At 35.2% G+C, this 17673-nt stretch overlaps 1 protein-coding gene across 2 annotated transcripts in view; it reads right to left on the reverse strand.

Moving 5' to 3' along the window:
• CADM2 (cell adhesion molecule 2) overlaps positions 1-17673 on the reverse strand; it is a 377294-nt gene that overhangs the window by 71914 nt on the left and 287707 nt on the right. For both annotated transcript variants that reach the window (XM_083362037.1, XM_083362038.1), the window contains exon 6: positions 10186-10356. In XM_083362037.1, coding sequence (XP_083218163.1) covers positions 10186-10356 — 171 coding nt within the window. The remainder of the gene's footprint in view (positions 1-10185; positions 10357-17673) is intronic.

A 17673-nucleotide genomic window follows, 5' to 3' on the forward strand; every position in this document is an offset into this window, starting at 1 on the left:
ACTCCGCCGGATTCCACCCAGTTGGAGTCCAAACCAGTCTGGATCTGAGTGATTTTGTCCTGCAGATACTGTACAAATTCCTCAGCCCTACCCTACATGGGCAATGACTAGAGCTATGGCTATAACACATGGAACTATCAGCAATCCACTTTTGACAACAGACACCCAGAGACAACTACATCCCCTAAAAACAGATGCGTGACAACTCAAACTAATATGGCTGGCCTCAACAAACAGGCCGGTGACTTGCTCCATGAGCAGAGTGCAGACACCAACAGTATAAACACCATCTCCCGACCCCAGCATTTCCATCCTGATGACGTTGGCAGTTAGCCAATGAAAGCTTGATCTTTTAGCAATAAAAAACTGTTTTAGTTTTTCTTATTCCATCCCATTGTTCGCTTAGTTTGTTAATTTTAATATGCCTGGGATTCACATTTTTAATCTTATCAAGGAATATATATGTGATTTTGGAGTATGCACATAATAAGGTAATAAGATATAATAAGGTAATAAGATATAATAAAGTAATGATATAACAAGTAATAGATGATCAATATAGAATATTTACATGCTTTTCCTGTAATTTTTTCTCTGATTTTAGAATCCTAGATATGCATATTTTGCATAATGTTTAAAACTAGCAAATGTGTGAGTGTATAACTTTTGATTAAAAGCTACTAACATAGTCATTTTCATTAATATACAATAAGCATCCACAGAGCAGTTATTCACATTCTGATGTCCTCTTCTATCAGAGAGCTAGACAATTGGTCAGAGTTCTTAAAAATTTAGACCCAAACATTTGGACAGCAATTCATGAAAAACAATTCTTGATAAATTACATGAGTACATCCATGTAATTTATCAGCTTATTTCCTACAGTCATACATACCTGAAAACAAACTAAACCAACTTCTGAATCCTTCAAAATGGCACTGAGGGGCACACTATGTCTGAATATTTAGCAAATGTGGCTAATTGCCATTTGCAGATATATTTTAGGAATTTATTTAAATTAATTCTAAAGGTTCTGAAAAATAAGTTAGGAAGATTGTTATTAAATCATCTCACCATTTACTTCCAGCAAAGATGATGCTGTGCAGGGATGGTGTTATATCTTGAGAGTAAATGCTTTCCTATGAAATGGGAGATAACATCTGCTAAATTGTATTCCAAAAATGTTATATAATAATAATAATAATAATAATAATAATAATAATAATAATAATAATAATAATAATAATAATAATAAACCTTTATTGTCAAAGTACAACATGTGTACATTGAGATTAGCTGAGACTTTGCCTAGGTCATTCTAGATATCGATGTTGCAGGCCCTTCCTAATGCTGTGATAAAGCAGACTACAGTTAGGCTATTAGATGCAGCCAATTCAAGTAATTAAATGAAGACGTCAGGAGACAAAATAATCATCTATTTAATTCATTTTAATTTATTGCCAGGAAAGGTGAAAAAGTATAGTTTGGTTTGGTTTCAAACCATGGTCTTGTTGTTAGAGTTTCTTAAAGATTACTTTGCAATTTTTATAGTTACTCATATCTGTAAAAACTATTATTATGGTTTGTGGCTTTGACATATCTATCATGTGTTTGGTAGTCATATGTTTCATCTAATAAAAAATATGCTTCTTTCATCCAAAAGAAGTTTGTACGGTAAGGACTAAGTAGATTATGTAATAAACTGGAAACATTTCTTTCTCTTTCTAAAAAAAAGCCACACTTTTAACACCTGCAACTCACTTAAGGAAGTAAATATTTCAGACATAGCATACTAATGCAGCGAGTGCTTGTGACTAAGATTTTAAAAATGATTTTCATAACATTTCATATCCAAGAGTGCACCTGCTGTAGTATTGCCTTGCTAAACTCATTTGCCAATATATTTACATTTCTATTTAATTTTTGTGCAGAATATCAGCAATTCTTCCCTGTAAGTATTCAGAGCAATTAGTATGTTTTATTCTTCATATATCTGGTTTTCTTTCTACTATTTTATTCAAAAACTGAAAATAATTTTAAAGTTTTATTATATAACAATTTCAGCATATTTAAAGTGTTAATATAATTCATAGCAGACTCTTTCCGCTATGTGTTAAGAAATGGACAGTGATATATATATATATATATATATATATATATATATATATATATATATATATATATATATATATATATATATATATAATTAAATTTCTATACCGCCCTATTCCCGAAGGACTCAGGGTGGTTTACAGGGCAGCATAAAATACAATATAAAAGATAATATAAATTAAAATAAATTAAATTAATTAAGTCCAACAATTAAAACAATGTTTAAAAAGCTAAAACCCCTTCAGTCCAGGCCTGATAGATCGAAAAGCCAGGTTTTCAGGTCCCGGTGAAATGAATGCAGATCGGTGGCGGTCCGGAGTTCCACAGGTTAATCATTCCAAAGGGCAGGCGCACCCACAGAGAACGCTCTTCCCCTAGGAATAACCCGCCGGCATTCCTTAACCGGCGGTATCCTGAAAAGGCCCTCCCTGTGGGAGCGCACGGGACAAAGGGAGCTTGATGCCGGCAGCAGGTGTTCCCTCAGATAACCCAGACCCAAGCCATTTAGGGCTTTATAGGTCATCACCAGCACCTTGAATATATATATATATATATATATATATATATATATATATATATATATACATACACACACACACATACACACACACACACACACACACACATATATACATATAGATAGATATATACATATAGATAGATATAGATATATAGATATAGATATAAATATAGAGCCCCTTCATGGATTACTGCCTTGTCGTGGTGAAGGGGCTTGCATAATTCAATGAAGCTATGAGCTATGCCGTGTAGAGCCACCCAAGACAGAAAGGTCATAGCAGAGAGTTCTGACAAAACGTGATCCACTGGAGAAGGAAATGGTAACCCACTCCAGTATCTTTGCCATGAAAACCCTATGGACAATACCAAAAGGCAAAACGATATGACACTGGAAGATGAGCCCCTCAGGTCAGAAGGCATCCAATATGGTACTGGGGAAGAGCAGAGGGCTAGTACTAGTAGCGCCAGAAAGAATGAAGTGACTGGGACAAAGCTGAAAGGATGCTCAGCTGTGGATGTGTCTGGTGGTGAAAGGAAAGTCCAATGCTGTAAAGACTTTTTCTCTATAGGAAGCTGGAATGCAAGATCCATGAATCAAGGAAAGCTGGACATAGTCAAACAAGAGATGACAAGACTGAACATCGACATCTTAGGTATCAGCAAACTAATATGGACAGGAATGGGTGAATTTAATTCAGATGACCATCAGGTATACTACTGCGGGCAAGAAGAACTAAGGACAGAGGTTCGCAACATTGTACAAGAGGTAGCAACTAAAACCATCCCAAAGAAAAAGAAATGCAAGAAAGCAAAATGGCTGTCTGAGGAAGCTTTGCAAATAGCTGAGGAAAGGAGGGAAGCGAAAGGCAACGGAGAAAAAGAAAGATACGCCCAATTGAATGCAGAATTCCAGAGAATAGCTAGAAGAGATAACAATGCTTTCTTAAATGAACAGTGCAAAGAAATAGAAGAAAACAATAGAATAGGGAGGACCAGAGATCTTTTCAAGAAAATTGGAGAGATGAAGTGAACATTTCATGCACAAATGGGCATGATAAAGGACCAAAATGGCAGGGACCTAACAAAGGCAGAAGAGATTAAGAAGAGGTGACAAAATTACAGAGAAGAACTATACAAGAATGAGCTTAACATCCCTGATAATCACAATGAGGTGGTCACTGACCTTGAGCCAGACATCTTGGAATGTGAAGTGAAGTGGGCCTCAGAAAAACTGAGCAACAACAAAGCTAGTGGAGGTGACAGTATTCCAGCTGAGCTATTCAAAATCTTAAAAGACGATGCAGTAATAGTGCTACTCTCAATTTGCCAGCAAATTTGAAAAAACTCAACAGTGGCCACAGGATTGGAAAAGATCAGTTTACATTCCAATTCCAAAGAAAGGCAGTGCCAAAGAATGTTCAAACTATCGCACCATTGCACTCATTTCTCATGCTAGTAAAGTTATGCTTAAAATTCTACAAGCTAGACTCCAGCAGTATGTGGATCGAGAACTACCAGAAGTACAGGCAGGATTTCGAAGAGGCAGAGGAAATAGAGATCAAATTGCCAACATACGCTGGATCATGGAGAAAGCTAGAGAGTTCCAGAAAAACATCTACTTCTGCTTTATTGACTATGCCAAATCTTTTGATTGTGTGTATCACAACAAACTGTGGCAAGTTCTTAAAGAGATGGGAGTACCAGATCATCTTATTTGTCTCTTGAGAAACCTATATGTGGGCCAAGAAGCAACAGTGAGAACTGGACACGGAACCATTGATTGGTTCAAAATTGGGAAAGGAGTCTGGCAAGGCTGTATACTGTCGCCCTGCCTATTTAACTTATATGCAGAGCACATCATGAGAAAGGTAGGGCTAGATGAATTAAGATTGCCGGAAGAAATACCAAGATATGCAAATGATATCACTCTAATGGCAGAAAGTGAAGAAGAACTAAAGAGCCTCTTGTTGTGGGTGATGAAGGAGAGTGCAAAAGTTGGGTTGAAACTTAACATTAAGAAAACCAAGATCATGGCATCTGGTCCTCTCAATTCCTGGCAAATAGATGGGGAAGAAATGGAGGTAGTGACAGATTTTATTTTCCTGGGCTCCAAGATCACTGCAGATGGGGACTGTAGCCAAGAAATTAAAAGACGCTTGCTCCTCGGGAGGAAAGCCATGGCAAATCTAGGCAGCACACTAAAAAGCAGAGGGATCACCCTGTCAACAAAAGTGCGTATAGTCAAGGCTATAGTCTTTCCAGTTGCAATATATGGCAGTGAAAGTTGGACCATAAGAAAGGCTGAGCACCAAAGAATTGAGGCCTTTGAACTATGGTGTTGGAGAAGACTCCTGCGAATCCCTTGGACTGCAAGGTGATCAAACTGGTCAGTCCTACAGGAAATCAACCCTGACTGCTCTTTAGAAGGTCAGATCCTGAAGCTAAAACTCAAATACTTTGGCCACCTGATGAGAAGGAAGGACTCACTGGAGAAGAGCCTAATGCTGGGAAAGATTGAGGGCAATAGAAGAAGGGGACGACAGAGAATGAGGTGGCTGGATGGAGTCACTGAAGCAGTAGGCATGAGCTTAAATGGACTCCAGGAGATGGTAGACGATAGGAAGGCCTGGAGGAACGTTGTCCATAGGGTCGCAATGGGTCAGATACGACTTCGCAGCTAACAACAAATAAATATAGAGATAGATGATAGATAGATAGATAGATAGATAGATAGATAGATAGATAGATAGATAGATAGAGATATGTATGTATATGTATGTATATAGCATATATATATGTGTGTTATGTATGTGTATGGGTAGATATATACTTTCTTCTGTGATCTGGCAACAAAATGTCATTTTTAATGTGGTCCAGTGTACTCACAGTAAAAAATGACAGTAAAGGTTATCTCTTATCTCTTTGGTCTTTTCACAAAAAAAGTTTCTGAACCCCAATTCCAGAATAAATCTGGAAAATAAAAAGAGCAAAAAATATTTTTAACCACCTGATAATAACATTATAGAATCAGTCTTATTTTTCAGTGGTTTCTTTCTTAATTTTCTGGACAGTATTAAAAAATACAATATATGATATTCAAATTGAATTAATTATATATTATGCATAATATACTTTAAATATAAAATAATAACAGTTTTTGAGATTTGTAGGAAATAAACCTATGAAATTGATATTATTTTAGTTATATGACCAAAGCCATCCAGAGAGATAGCTGAGAGAAAATAAAAAGTATTCTAGAGAAAATAAAAGACTACTACATATTGCACTTTTAATAGGAAATGTATATTCTGAAATAAATATTATTTTTTGCAAAAGTATTATCACAATAGTTATTATGCAATGTTTATTAGGCAATTACTAGGTATTTTTATGTTATTTACTTTACCATGTAGTAATATAACCTATTACTAAATTTACTTCTTAGTTTTAATTTAAGGCCAGTATCTTAAGAAATATGAATATAGCAATGAACTCATTAGTTATGCTTAAAAAAATCCAACATTCTTTTAATAAAATAAATCAGTAATGTACTGATTTATGCCTTCAATATTTTATAGTATTTTTCAAGTCACTGATTCCCTTTTAAATTATTGCATTATACAGTAGATATCAGTTATATCATTATGCTTAGTGAAGAGCACAGTATAGTGTAACACAATGAAGAAGGCACCTAGGTTCATTCTAGTTCATGCATTGCACTTTTGCTTTAACAGATGCCTTCTCCTTTTTTAGTATTAACGTAAATGAAGTAAGCAGTGAAAACTATGTAAAACCCACTGATTTTTCACAAAATATGTGACATTCTCTAGAGGTGAACAGTATCTTCTATCATCCATAAAATAGAGTTGCAATTGATATCATTGCTTTGCACTGTGTTATCTCTTCTGAGACTATTGGTAATATTCTGTTAAAAACCACTTTTCTTTCCTCACTAAATGCAGGTTCTATGACTGTGATGAACTTAATATCAGTAAAAGTTAGCTAATGAATAACAGCAACCATTATTTAAATTTAACTTATAGAGGTAAAATCAAGGAAGGAATAAACTGAAACACACATTTTGGGAGAACAATTGAGAAGTTTAATTTGAGAGATAGGACACAAATACTGTAACTCTTTTCTCTCACTTATTCTACCAAAAGTTGCCAATTTCTATTCCTGCTCAGATGAAATAGAATTAACGAAGAGCCCAAAATACTGTAGAATGTGATATATAAGAGTACATGTTCTTTCTCCATAGCAGGGGTAGGCAACCTTGGCTCTTTTATGACTCGTGGACTTCAATTCCCAGAATTCCTGAGCCAGCAGGAATTTGCTAATAGTTTTTCAAATTATATTACAAAAATTCTAGCAATATCATGAATTAAAGCCGTATCAAATATTTTTACTATAAGGGTTATTTGAATCAGATGTTTTATACCCAGTCATTAAGTATGCACCTCAGGAGAGGGAGAAAGAATTACTGTATGCTTTAGTTTACAGCACAATCTTATAGATGTTTTCTTAATCCACACCAATAGTATTTATGTCCAGTTAATTGCTTCAGTATTACAATCTGCAGCTTGAGAAGAGCAGCATGAGTATCTTATGGTGTCTTTGCATTTTTTTAAATTTATAAATATAGCAAAAAAATTCATATCTATATATATACAGTACATATACAAACATGCAGATGGAGCTTTCTGCAATGAACCAAGAAAAAATAATGGATGGAAAAATAGATGTTTCATGTGGTTTTAATGCATGGTAGGTAGGAAAACAACAAATTCCATACTAGGGCTCATAAAGAAAGAAATTGAAAGTAACTTTTCTAATTCCCTTATACAAATTTGTGGTTACTTCTCCATCAGGAACATGACACACAAATCTAGTACCAATATTGGTCAGAATTACCCTTTTGGAAATTTCAGGTTCCAGGTCTGGTAAGTTCCTTATGTAAATGTATAGAAAAAATCCAGGGAAGTGTAAAGAACTGGATCTTCTTTTGTTACTTCCAATTTCTTAATCATATAGATCTATATTGATAAGTTATATTGACAACTAAAAGAGTTAAAATAATGCATATTGAGACTAGGGATTAATAAAGACTAACAGTTGAATTACTTAGATTGGAAGGGAATGATTGGCAACTTAAATCATTAGATGAGTTAAGACAAAAAAACATAAGTTACTCTTGGTTTCAATATACCCAATTGAAAGCTAGGTGGAAGCTGGATCAGAAGGTTGGCATCACAATTACAGATGAAAATTTAGTAAAACAAATTAGAGATTCAAATTGTGCGCATATAAAGAGGATATATAATGTTTTAATTGAATTGGATTCGGAAACGGAATTAGTTAAAGATTGTATGATAAAGTGGGCACAAAATATTCAGGAACCAATCCCGTTGGATACTTGGGAGGTAATTTGGGTTAGAAATGTTAAATTTACTCAGGCTCAAAATTTAAGAGAAAAATTTTATAAAATGTTTTATAGATGGCATTTGGATCCCAAAAAGTTGTCTAATATGTATCCTAATTTACAGTCTAAATGCTGGAGATGTGGTAGTTTAGAAGCCACCTATTTTCATATATGGTGGACTTGCAGAAATATAAAAGCTTTTTGGGTTAAAATTTGGTGGAACATTCAAAAGATTTTTAAGAGAAAGATAAAGTTCTCTCCACAATTGTTTTTATTGGGTATTGTTGTAGATTGTGATGTTAAAGAAACCAATTTGATGTTGAATTTGATAACAGCAGCACGGTTACTGGTGGGACAATACTGGAAGAAGGATAGTTTGCCTACTATAGAAGAATGGGTACTTAAAGTATCGAATCTTGCAGAAATGTCTAAGATTTCTGCTTATTTGAAGGATCATTCACAAGAAAGATATATTTCAGTTTGGAGAAGATGGATAGATTATATTCAGAATAAATATGGGACTAAAAAGTTCCATTTAGCTTATGAATAGATTTTAGAGGGATATTGTTATTAATTGTAGTGTTAGTATTTATTATATTTTTGTTTAAGATATTATCATTATGTTTTTATGTATCTATGTTAAAGAAGAGTTAAAGCACATTATGAATTTGGTTAATTTTATATTATAGATAATTTTAGTTAGAATATGATTATTATATCTATAACCCTGTATTCAGCTCTGGGAAGTGGGGGGGAAGGGGGTGGTTTGGGTTGGGTGGGTTTTGGGGATATATATTGTAAAATCTTTTTTTGTAAAACTCTTTAATAAAAAATAAATAAATAAAGACTAACAGTTGACATAAATATTCTGACTAATAAGCCACAGTATATAGTACACTACATGAAGCAGTCCCTACATATCACCATAATTGCCTATTAGTGAAAATAAATAAATGATCAGATTCAATGTAAGCTAGGGTTTTAAACAATGTATTTTTGCTGTTATTATTTTGATAGTTTTAATATATAAGGTCAAAAGGAATGAAAAATTATATTTATTTAAAAAAAATATGCCAGGTGTAAAAAGAATAGGCAGAACAAATACCATTAATATTTAGATGTTTCAATATAAAATACTCAAATTGGTTTTTCTGAATAATTTTAACTGACACAAAAACTTTTCAGAATAACAAACAAGATATGTGATTTTCCATAATTTAAAACAATAAAAAATTATCAAATGTTTTATTTCTGAAAAGACAAGGTATAAAAATGTTAATGAATTTCACATCAAGTTTTATTCAATTTTTGAAAATCTAGAAATGCTGTACTATATTTTAGTATCTTATTTCAATCAAAATACTGTATAATTTTGGTGGCATTGGATTCATGACTTCAAGTTGTAATTTGTTGGTTATTTAAAGGATGCATAAACCAAGTAGACATGTTTTGTCAGGACTCACGAGATGTTTTAATTTAGGTATCCAAATATCCAGCATGAATATGATTTCCGGGTATCACAGACACATGGAACTAATTTGCTTTTAGCTGTATGAGTCCATACATAACTTCTATGGACATCTATGAGTCAATAGATAATTGTAGGAATATCAAGACATGGACAATGTAATGTATTGAGATTTACTTGAACTGCTTTCACGTGTCTTTTGAATGCTGCTTAAGGTTGCTCAATTGGTGTGTCTGTGTAATGTCACTGACTTGCCAGACTTGCTGTCTCCAAGAAGATCATTGGAGGATTTGGGGTGGGAATTGGTTCCTTTAAACCTATTGGCTGCTGCCTAGTGGCCAACCGTATAAGTAGTTGTGCAGAAGTCTCTGTTTCAGTTCTGTTCCTGTTTGCCTCAATAAAGCAATGTTCCTGTTTGCAACCTGTCGTCTCACTTACTGCTTCCAACAAACTCACTACACAACAAACAATATTGTGTAACAGACAATATTAATAATGTTACATCCACATCGTGTTGTTACACATATTTTAAATAATTTTTAAAATTATAACTATAGAGGAGAAAATGTAATGTCCAAAACTCCAAATAATGAATAAAATCTCAAAACATAAAGAATATTCATAGTAGTTCATCATTCATAAAATTCAGATACATAATACTTACAGTGTATTTCTAGGACTTGCATTGCTATCTGAGGTGTGGAATTCAACGATTCATGATCTACTCTGCAACTTACAACTGCACCATCATCAGAACGATCTGCTCTGTAATTCATTGTGCTGCTAACGGTAAATGTTTTCCGATTTGCATCCTCTTCTTTTAAATATTTAACATCTGTAAAAATAAAGGTTGCTATAATTTAGCATCAAGGTCTGACAGTAAAAGGCAAAAGAAGACTACAGAATACAAAATAATTTTAAAATAGCAAATAAAAATGTACCTTTCATCATGTTTGCTTATCTTATCAAGGCAAACAAGTTCTATTTCCCGACATTCCTTTGTCTTACAGAACTACCCATGTTGTCATTCCCAAATGTACACAGACACAGATGGGAAATGCAATTTCAATAAGAACCAAAAGACAGAACTGTCAGAATGAGATTCTGCTCCTCATTATCTTTAATATAATTAGATTGCAATCCAAATATTTTCCCCTTAAGACTATTTTCTTTCCTCATGCCTTTTTCCCCCTCCTTTTATCTATTGGTATTTTAATCACTGTCAAATTTGCTTTGTTTATCTTTTCCTTTTCAGCATGCACAAACAATATTAAGTAACAAAACAATGGAGATCTTAAAACTAAGTAATCCGCTTCAGACTAAAATCTTTACTGCACAAAAAAAAAAAAAATACTTTGATGTAACCTGCAGTAATTTTTTTCATGTTATTTTCAATTCTGGATAAAAAAGCCAAGTAATTTTACACTTCTTAATACTGACATTTGAAACTGTTATTAAAATTATTTAACATTTCTTTCTTTTTTTGTATCCTTATTGATATGAGTTGTTTAAACCTTGCAGTGGTGACATTTCTTAATCAATACTGTACAAATACCACTACAGGTAGTCCTCCATTATGACCACAATTCAGCCTAAAATCTCTATTGCTGAGAGAGACAGTTGTTAAATGAGTTTTGTCCCATTTTACAATCTTTCTGGCCTTAGCTGATGGGTTGTTAGGTGAATCACTGCAATTGTTAATAATGCTATTGTTAGTAACACAGTTCTTTGGCTGTTAGATGAATCACTGCAGAAGTTAGTAAAACAGTTATTAAGTTGTGAAGTTAATCTGGCTTTCCCTTTGCTTGCCACAAGGTCACAAAAGGTGATCACATGATCCCAGGACCCTGCAACCACTGTAATTTTGAGTGGTCATTTAGTGAACTGTTGTAAGTTCACGACTACATGTTTATCAAAACAATGTATATATTATGTAAGTTTTATAACAAAATAATAAGAAAATCACTATAAAAAAAGAAGTAGAATATTTTTTTCTGAAATGATCTTAGGGTTTTTAGAAATCTATTCATTTTTTAAAAAATGTTTATGCAAAAAAACTATTTATTTTGTATTTGTAATTACCCCTGTGTAACATTACATTATTTCTTTTCATGGTAAGTAAATTACATAAAGAGATTAAAAGAAAAAATATATTGGAGAAAGACCATAAAAGAAAAAGAAATTTAACTACACCAGCACTATTCACTACATTTTCTATACAATTTTGTTCTCGTAATTTATCCTGCCACATCCATTCATAGATATTCATAGATTACCTTTTGTCTATAACTTTCCTTATTTTGTGGGAAGCGAATCTCATCCAACACACATTTTTTGCCTTTTTTTCTTTTAATCACATAGTAATAGATTAATAGTATATTAATAGTATATTAATTAATAGTATATTAATTTACACAAGATAGAGGTAATTCTGATAAACAGTTTAGGAAAATCAGTATGGAATGGGACAATACCTGCATAACATACCTGTATTTTATTGTATATATGGTACAGAGTTGAATATATTTTTTTTGTATTCAAGAGTTAATATGGTTTTAGACAGTAGAGATGGAAATTTTATGAAATTGTGTGTAGTAATGTGTTTTTCTCTCTAACATTAGACCTCTGAAGTCCCCAAAGCACTTAATTTGAGATAATGCATTTAGTTAGATTTTGGAATGCACAACAATTAAAAAAAATGGGTATGTTTTATAAATATACTATTTTGATTTTTTTCATTGATCAGATTAATGTGAGAGTCATTCATACCATGGTTCATCAGCTGTTGTCTAAGTCAGTTCCCACCAACCAAAGTGACACAACCCTTTTGTAGTCTTTCTGTGATTGTAATAAAAACAACTTTTACAGTAGTGTGCTGCTCTTTTGAATCTATCCGGGATAGGTATTCTGAATTTCTGTATTATGTATTTCTTTGCTGCCATAAAAGTGCAATCTGATTTTTTTTAAAAAAAAACTCAGGTTGTTTAATCCATAGCAATTATTATTCCACAATGTTAATCATTGTTAGTTTTTGTTAAAAAGGTAAAGGTAAAGGTTCCCCCGCACATGCGTGCTAGTCGTTTCCGACTCTAGGGGCCGGTGCTCATCTCCGTTTCAAAGCCGAAGAGCCAGCACTTGTCCGAGGACGTCTCCGTGGTCATGTGGCCGGCATGACTAGACACCAAAGGCGCACGGAACGCTGTTACCTTCCCACCGTAGTGGTCCCTATTTTTCTACTTGCATTTTTACGTGCTTTCGAACTGCTAGGTTGGCAGAAGCTGGGACGAGTAACAGGCGCTCACTCTGTTATGCGGCACTCGGGATTCGACCCGCCAAACTGCCGACCTTCCGATCGACAAGCTCAGCGTCCTAACCCACTGAGCCACCGCATCCCTTTTTGTTAGCTTTTTTGTTAGCTTTTTGTTAGTTTTTGTTAGCTGTACATAAATCATCTTTGGAAGAAAACCATGCAGTTTTACAGAAATGATAAAATATGCAGTCAAAGTATGAAACAACTTTTATATACCGTAGTTTCCGGCGTATAAGACTACTTTTTAACCCATGAAAATCTTCTCAAAAGTCAGGGGTCGTCTTATACGCCGGGTGCTGAAAATTTAGGGACAGGGCTGGCTGGAAAACCTGGAGCGGATCTCCCATTTAGTCTGCGCAGGGAAAGCGGGACCAATTGGAGAAGAAGCTGCAGTCTGTGATTTTTTACAGGCTGGGGACTGGGCGTCTTTCCTTCTAAAGTTGAAGAGCAGCTGTAGTATATCCCAACTTGAAAGGCAGGTGGGGAAGGCAGCAGCCAGAGCAGCGGCTTAGCTCTAAGGACACATTTGACTCAGGAACTGGGCGGGTTGGCTAGAAAACCTGGAGTGGATCTCCCATTTGGTCGTGTTTTTAAAAAATCCCATTTATATCCTGCCCTTCTCCGAAGACTCAGGGTGGCTTACAATTTAAAGCACAAATCAATGTGCTTAGCAATAGCCTTCATTCTGTGTATATGCCTGTTTATTAGGGCTTTCACCCCCCCCCCACAAGCAGCATTATTACAAAGTCAGCTTATTGCCCCCAACAATCTGGGTCCTCATTTTACCTACCTTGGAAGGATGGAAAGCTGAGTCAACCTTGAGCCTGGTGGGATGCGACCTGCACTAATTGCAGGCAGCTGGTGTTATTTAAGGCTCTGCGCAGGGAAAGCTTTAGAGTGAATTAGGAAAAGTGAAAAAGTGAATTAGGAAAATAGGGAACGGTTGCTGGAATTGGGTATGTGTAGCTTAACGAAGAGAAGGGTGAGGGGTGACATGATAGCAGTGATCCAATATCTCAGGGGCTGCCACAAAGCAGAGGGATCCAAGCTATTCTCCAAAGCACCTGAAAGTAGGACAAGAAGCAATGGATGGAAACTAGTCAAGGAGAGAAGCAACCTAGAACTAAGGAGAAACTTCCTGACAGTTAGAACAATTAACCAGTGGAACAACCTGCATCCAGAAGTGGTTTAATGCTCCAACACTGGAAGTTTTTAAGAAGAGACTGGACAGCCATTTGCCTGAAATGGTATAGGGTTTCCTGCCTTAGCAGGGGGTTGGACTAGATGACCTCCAAGGTCCCCTCCAACAACTTCTTCTTCTTCTTCTTCTTCTTCTTCTTCTTCTTCTTCTTCTTCTTCTTCTTCTTCTTCTTCTTATTATTATTATTATTATTATTATTATTATTATTATTATTATTATTATTTAATCCACTTGCACTCTTTTATGTTTACATGTTTGATGACAAACAGCCTTATGTTTATAAGTGACAGTTTTCCTACTAAGCACCTGCATGTCATAAGCATTTGAATTAAAATTAAAATCAAATCTGATGTTTTTTAATTTTTATTTGGTGTGCGTTGGAAGAGGGGTAGTCTTATATGGTGAGTATAGCCCAAACCCTATAATTTAACAGGAAATGTAGGGGGTCGTCTTATATGCCCAGTCGTCTTATACGCCGTAAAATACGGTACATAAATTATGAATGTCATGATGCATTTTGGTTTATTGTCTAAAAAAAGCCTCCCTGCAGCATTCACAGGAAAGTGAAACTTCAAGAAAAAAAAGTATTGGATTTGAATTTGTCCTCAAAAGTTTATTCAAAATAAGCAAAAGAAGCAAGTTGTTTCAGTTTTATAAACTTCATTAATTCTCATTTGAGGAATATGATTACAATCTTCTGAAAACTGAATACATAAATAACAATTTATAAAAATCAGTGCTAAAAATAATGTATCACACTCAGTTTGATATGATCAATTGTTAGGTGTGGCTATGAGATATGATCTGTAAAATCCACATGTTGAATAGCAGCAAAGACTCTTGTACCAGAGATGTGGTATGGTTGTGTAGTATAGGACCAAGACAAACTATATAAAAACATGATCATAAATGTTAGAAAATTGAAATTATAGAACCAGTACAGAGATATCCTTTCCTACTGAAACTCATCTTGTAATATGAAAGGGAGATTAATAACTGTTGTAACACCCATACCCAAGTCTGGTCTATAGTTTCAGTTCCATAACATATAAATTATATCTTGATTATGAAAAAAATAATTTAGGAAAACATAGACATGCTGTTGTACAGAGTTTTTGATATGTCTTTCAGATATTTCAAACAGTTTGAATAATTGGCTAATTTACTAAAATACATATTATTCACAGTTTCTATGAAATAAATAGGAACAGTTACTCTATCAGAGGCACTAGTGCTGCTTGGAAAAATCCATGAATTGATTTAATTTAAAAAAAATCATACAAATTCATGGAGTGCATTAATACTGAAATGAAAATTCTCCAGGAGAAAAATAATACGAAAAAAGATGCAAGGGGAAAAAAAATCACCAAAGGCTTTTAAAAGTCCAGATTATCTATTGTTTCTTTGAGGTTGAAGCCCTTTATTAATTAGGTCTTCTAGTCCAGCCCCCTGCTGAAGCAGGGGAACCTTTACCATATCAGACAGGTAACTGCCTAGCCTCTTCTTAAAAATCTCCAGTGGTGGAGCACCCATAATTTCTGGAGGCAAGCGGTTCCACTGGTTAATTGTCCTACCTATCAGGAAATTTGTCCTTAATTCTTGGTTGCTTCTCTCTTTGTTCAGTTTCCAACCATTGTTTCTTGTCCTAGCCCTCTGGTGCTTTAGAGAATAATGTGACCCCCCCTTGTCTTTATGGCAGCCCCTCAAATACTGGAATACTGCTATCATGTCGCCCCTGTTTCTTCTTTTCTTTAAACTAGCCAAACCCAAGTCCTGCAGCCATTCTTTGTATGTTTTAGTCTCCAGGTCTTTGATCATCTTAGTTGCTCTTCTCTGATTTCTTTTCCAAACTCTCAATATCTTTTTTGTGATATGGTGACCAAAATTGGCTGCAATATTCCAGGTATGGTCTTACTAGTCTGTGGAAATACAAGCTTGCCTGAGCAGTTTCAAAAGAGAAGCTAAAATTCAATCCGAGGTCTTTGAACACCAAATCAAGTTTGTCAGCCAGTCCAATGGTCAGAGTTTCAGGGTTTCCAAGCAGAAATCACAACACAGAACAAGAGATCAGAGAGTTGTTTCCAAGATCAACAACGACACACAAACCTCCAAGACTTCAGCATTTGTTCCCAACAAATGCCCTTCCTCACAGCATCTCCTTAATTCTCAGTCTCCAGGTGTGACTTGTGGAGAGGGTGGGGCACTCTCGTCCCGAGTAGGTGAGCCTGCCTGCATTATTCCATCCTTCTCTCCACTCTCTGGGCTCTAGGATCAGGAGAGGGTGGCCCTTGCTCATTGCCTGAGTTCTGTCTCTCACGTTCATCCTGTCCCAATCCTAAAAAGCCCTGGCCTTCCTCGGCCTGCTCTTCCCCACATTCCTCTGAAGACACAGACACCTCTCCCTCGACCTCCATAGTCTCCAGTTCCAGCTCATTTTCCTCAGCAGATTCAGGCTCTAACGGAGGCATGACAGCCATTGAGGACCACTCGTTGAGTACGGTTTGCCAGCCAGCTACAGATCCATCTGGTGGTGATGTTGTCTATTTCACCTTTTTCTAGCTTACCAAGGAGTAGTTTGTGGTCTACTTATCAAATGCCTTACTGAAGTTTAAGTATACTACATGCACATTATTTCGCTGGTCTATTAGTTTATTCACTTTATAGAAGAATGAAATTTTTATTTTTTATTATTTTTTTTATTTTTTATTTTAATTCCATTTATATCCCGCCCTTCTCCGAAGACTCAGGGCGGCTTACAAGCTTAGCAGTAACAAGCTTAGAAATAACATTGGTTTGGCATGATCTGTTTTTGACAAATCCATAGTAGCTACTAGTTTGTTTGCTTTTAGTTGTTCGCAGAACTGTTTTTTGATTATGTTTTCCAGGATCTTCCCAGGTATTGATGTTAGACTGATTGGTCTGTAGTTTCCGGGGTCTGTTCCCCCCCCTTTCTTGAAGATGGGAAACACATCAAACCTTTTCCAGTCCTCAGATATTTCCCTGGTGCTCCAGAATTTTTGAAAGATACGGTGCAATGGGTCTGAGATAACATCTGCCAGCTCCTTCAGAACTCTGGGATGTAGTCCGTCGGGTCCTGGTGATTTAGATTCTTCAAGGTCAGATAGGTGTTCTCTTACCATTTTCTTGCTTATCTTAATTTTTGTTTCTAGTTTGTCTTTTGCAGTAGTTTTTTTTGGTATGTTGGGCTATGGTTTCTTTTTGTGTGAAGACTGATGCAAAGTATGAGTTAAGCAGTTCTGCTTTCTCCCTGTTGTCTGTTATTTCCTTGCCATCTTTTTTCTTTAGTGGGCCTACAGTTTCCTTGACTTTTTTCTTGTTGTTAATATATTGGAAGAAACTTTTTTTATTATCCTTGATTTCTGCTGCAAGTCTTTGTTCGTTCTGAGCCTTTGCTTTCCTGATTTCATCTTTGCATGTTCTGGCTGTCTGCTGATAATCGGCCTTAGTTATGTGCCCCTCTTTCCATTTTTTGTATTTGTCCTTTTTGTCTTTCGGTTTGTCAGAGAGATCTTTGTGCAGCCATGCTGCTTTCTTCTTTATCTATATTATTCTATCCTTGTAAACCAGTTTTCCTTCACCATTTTTATACACAGCTTCAAATATTGGTTTTTTGTTCTTTA

This window comes from Vipera ursinii (genome assembly GCF_947247035.1).
Source record: "Vipera ursinii genome assembly, chromosome: 4".
Lineage (NCBI taxonomy): Eukaryota > Metazoa > Chordata > Lepidosauria > Squamata > Viperidae > Vipera > Vipera ursinii.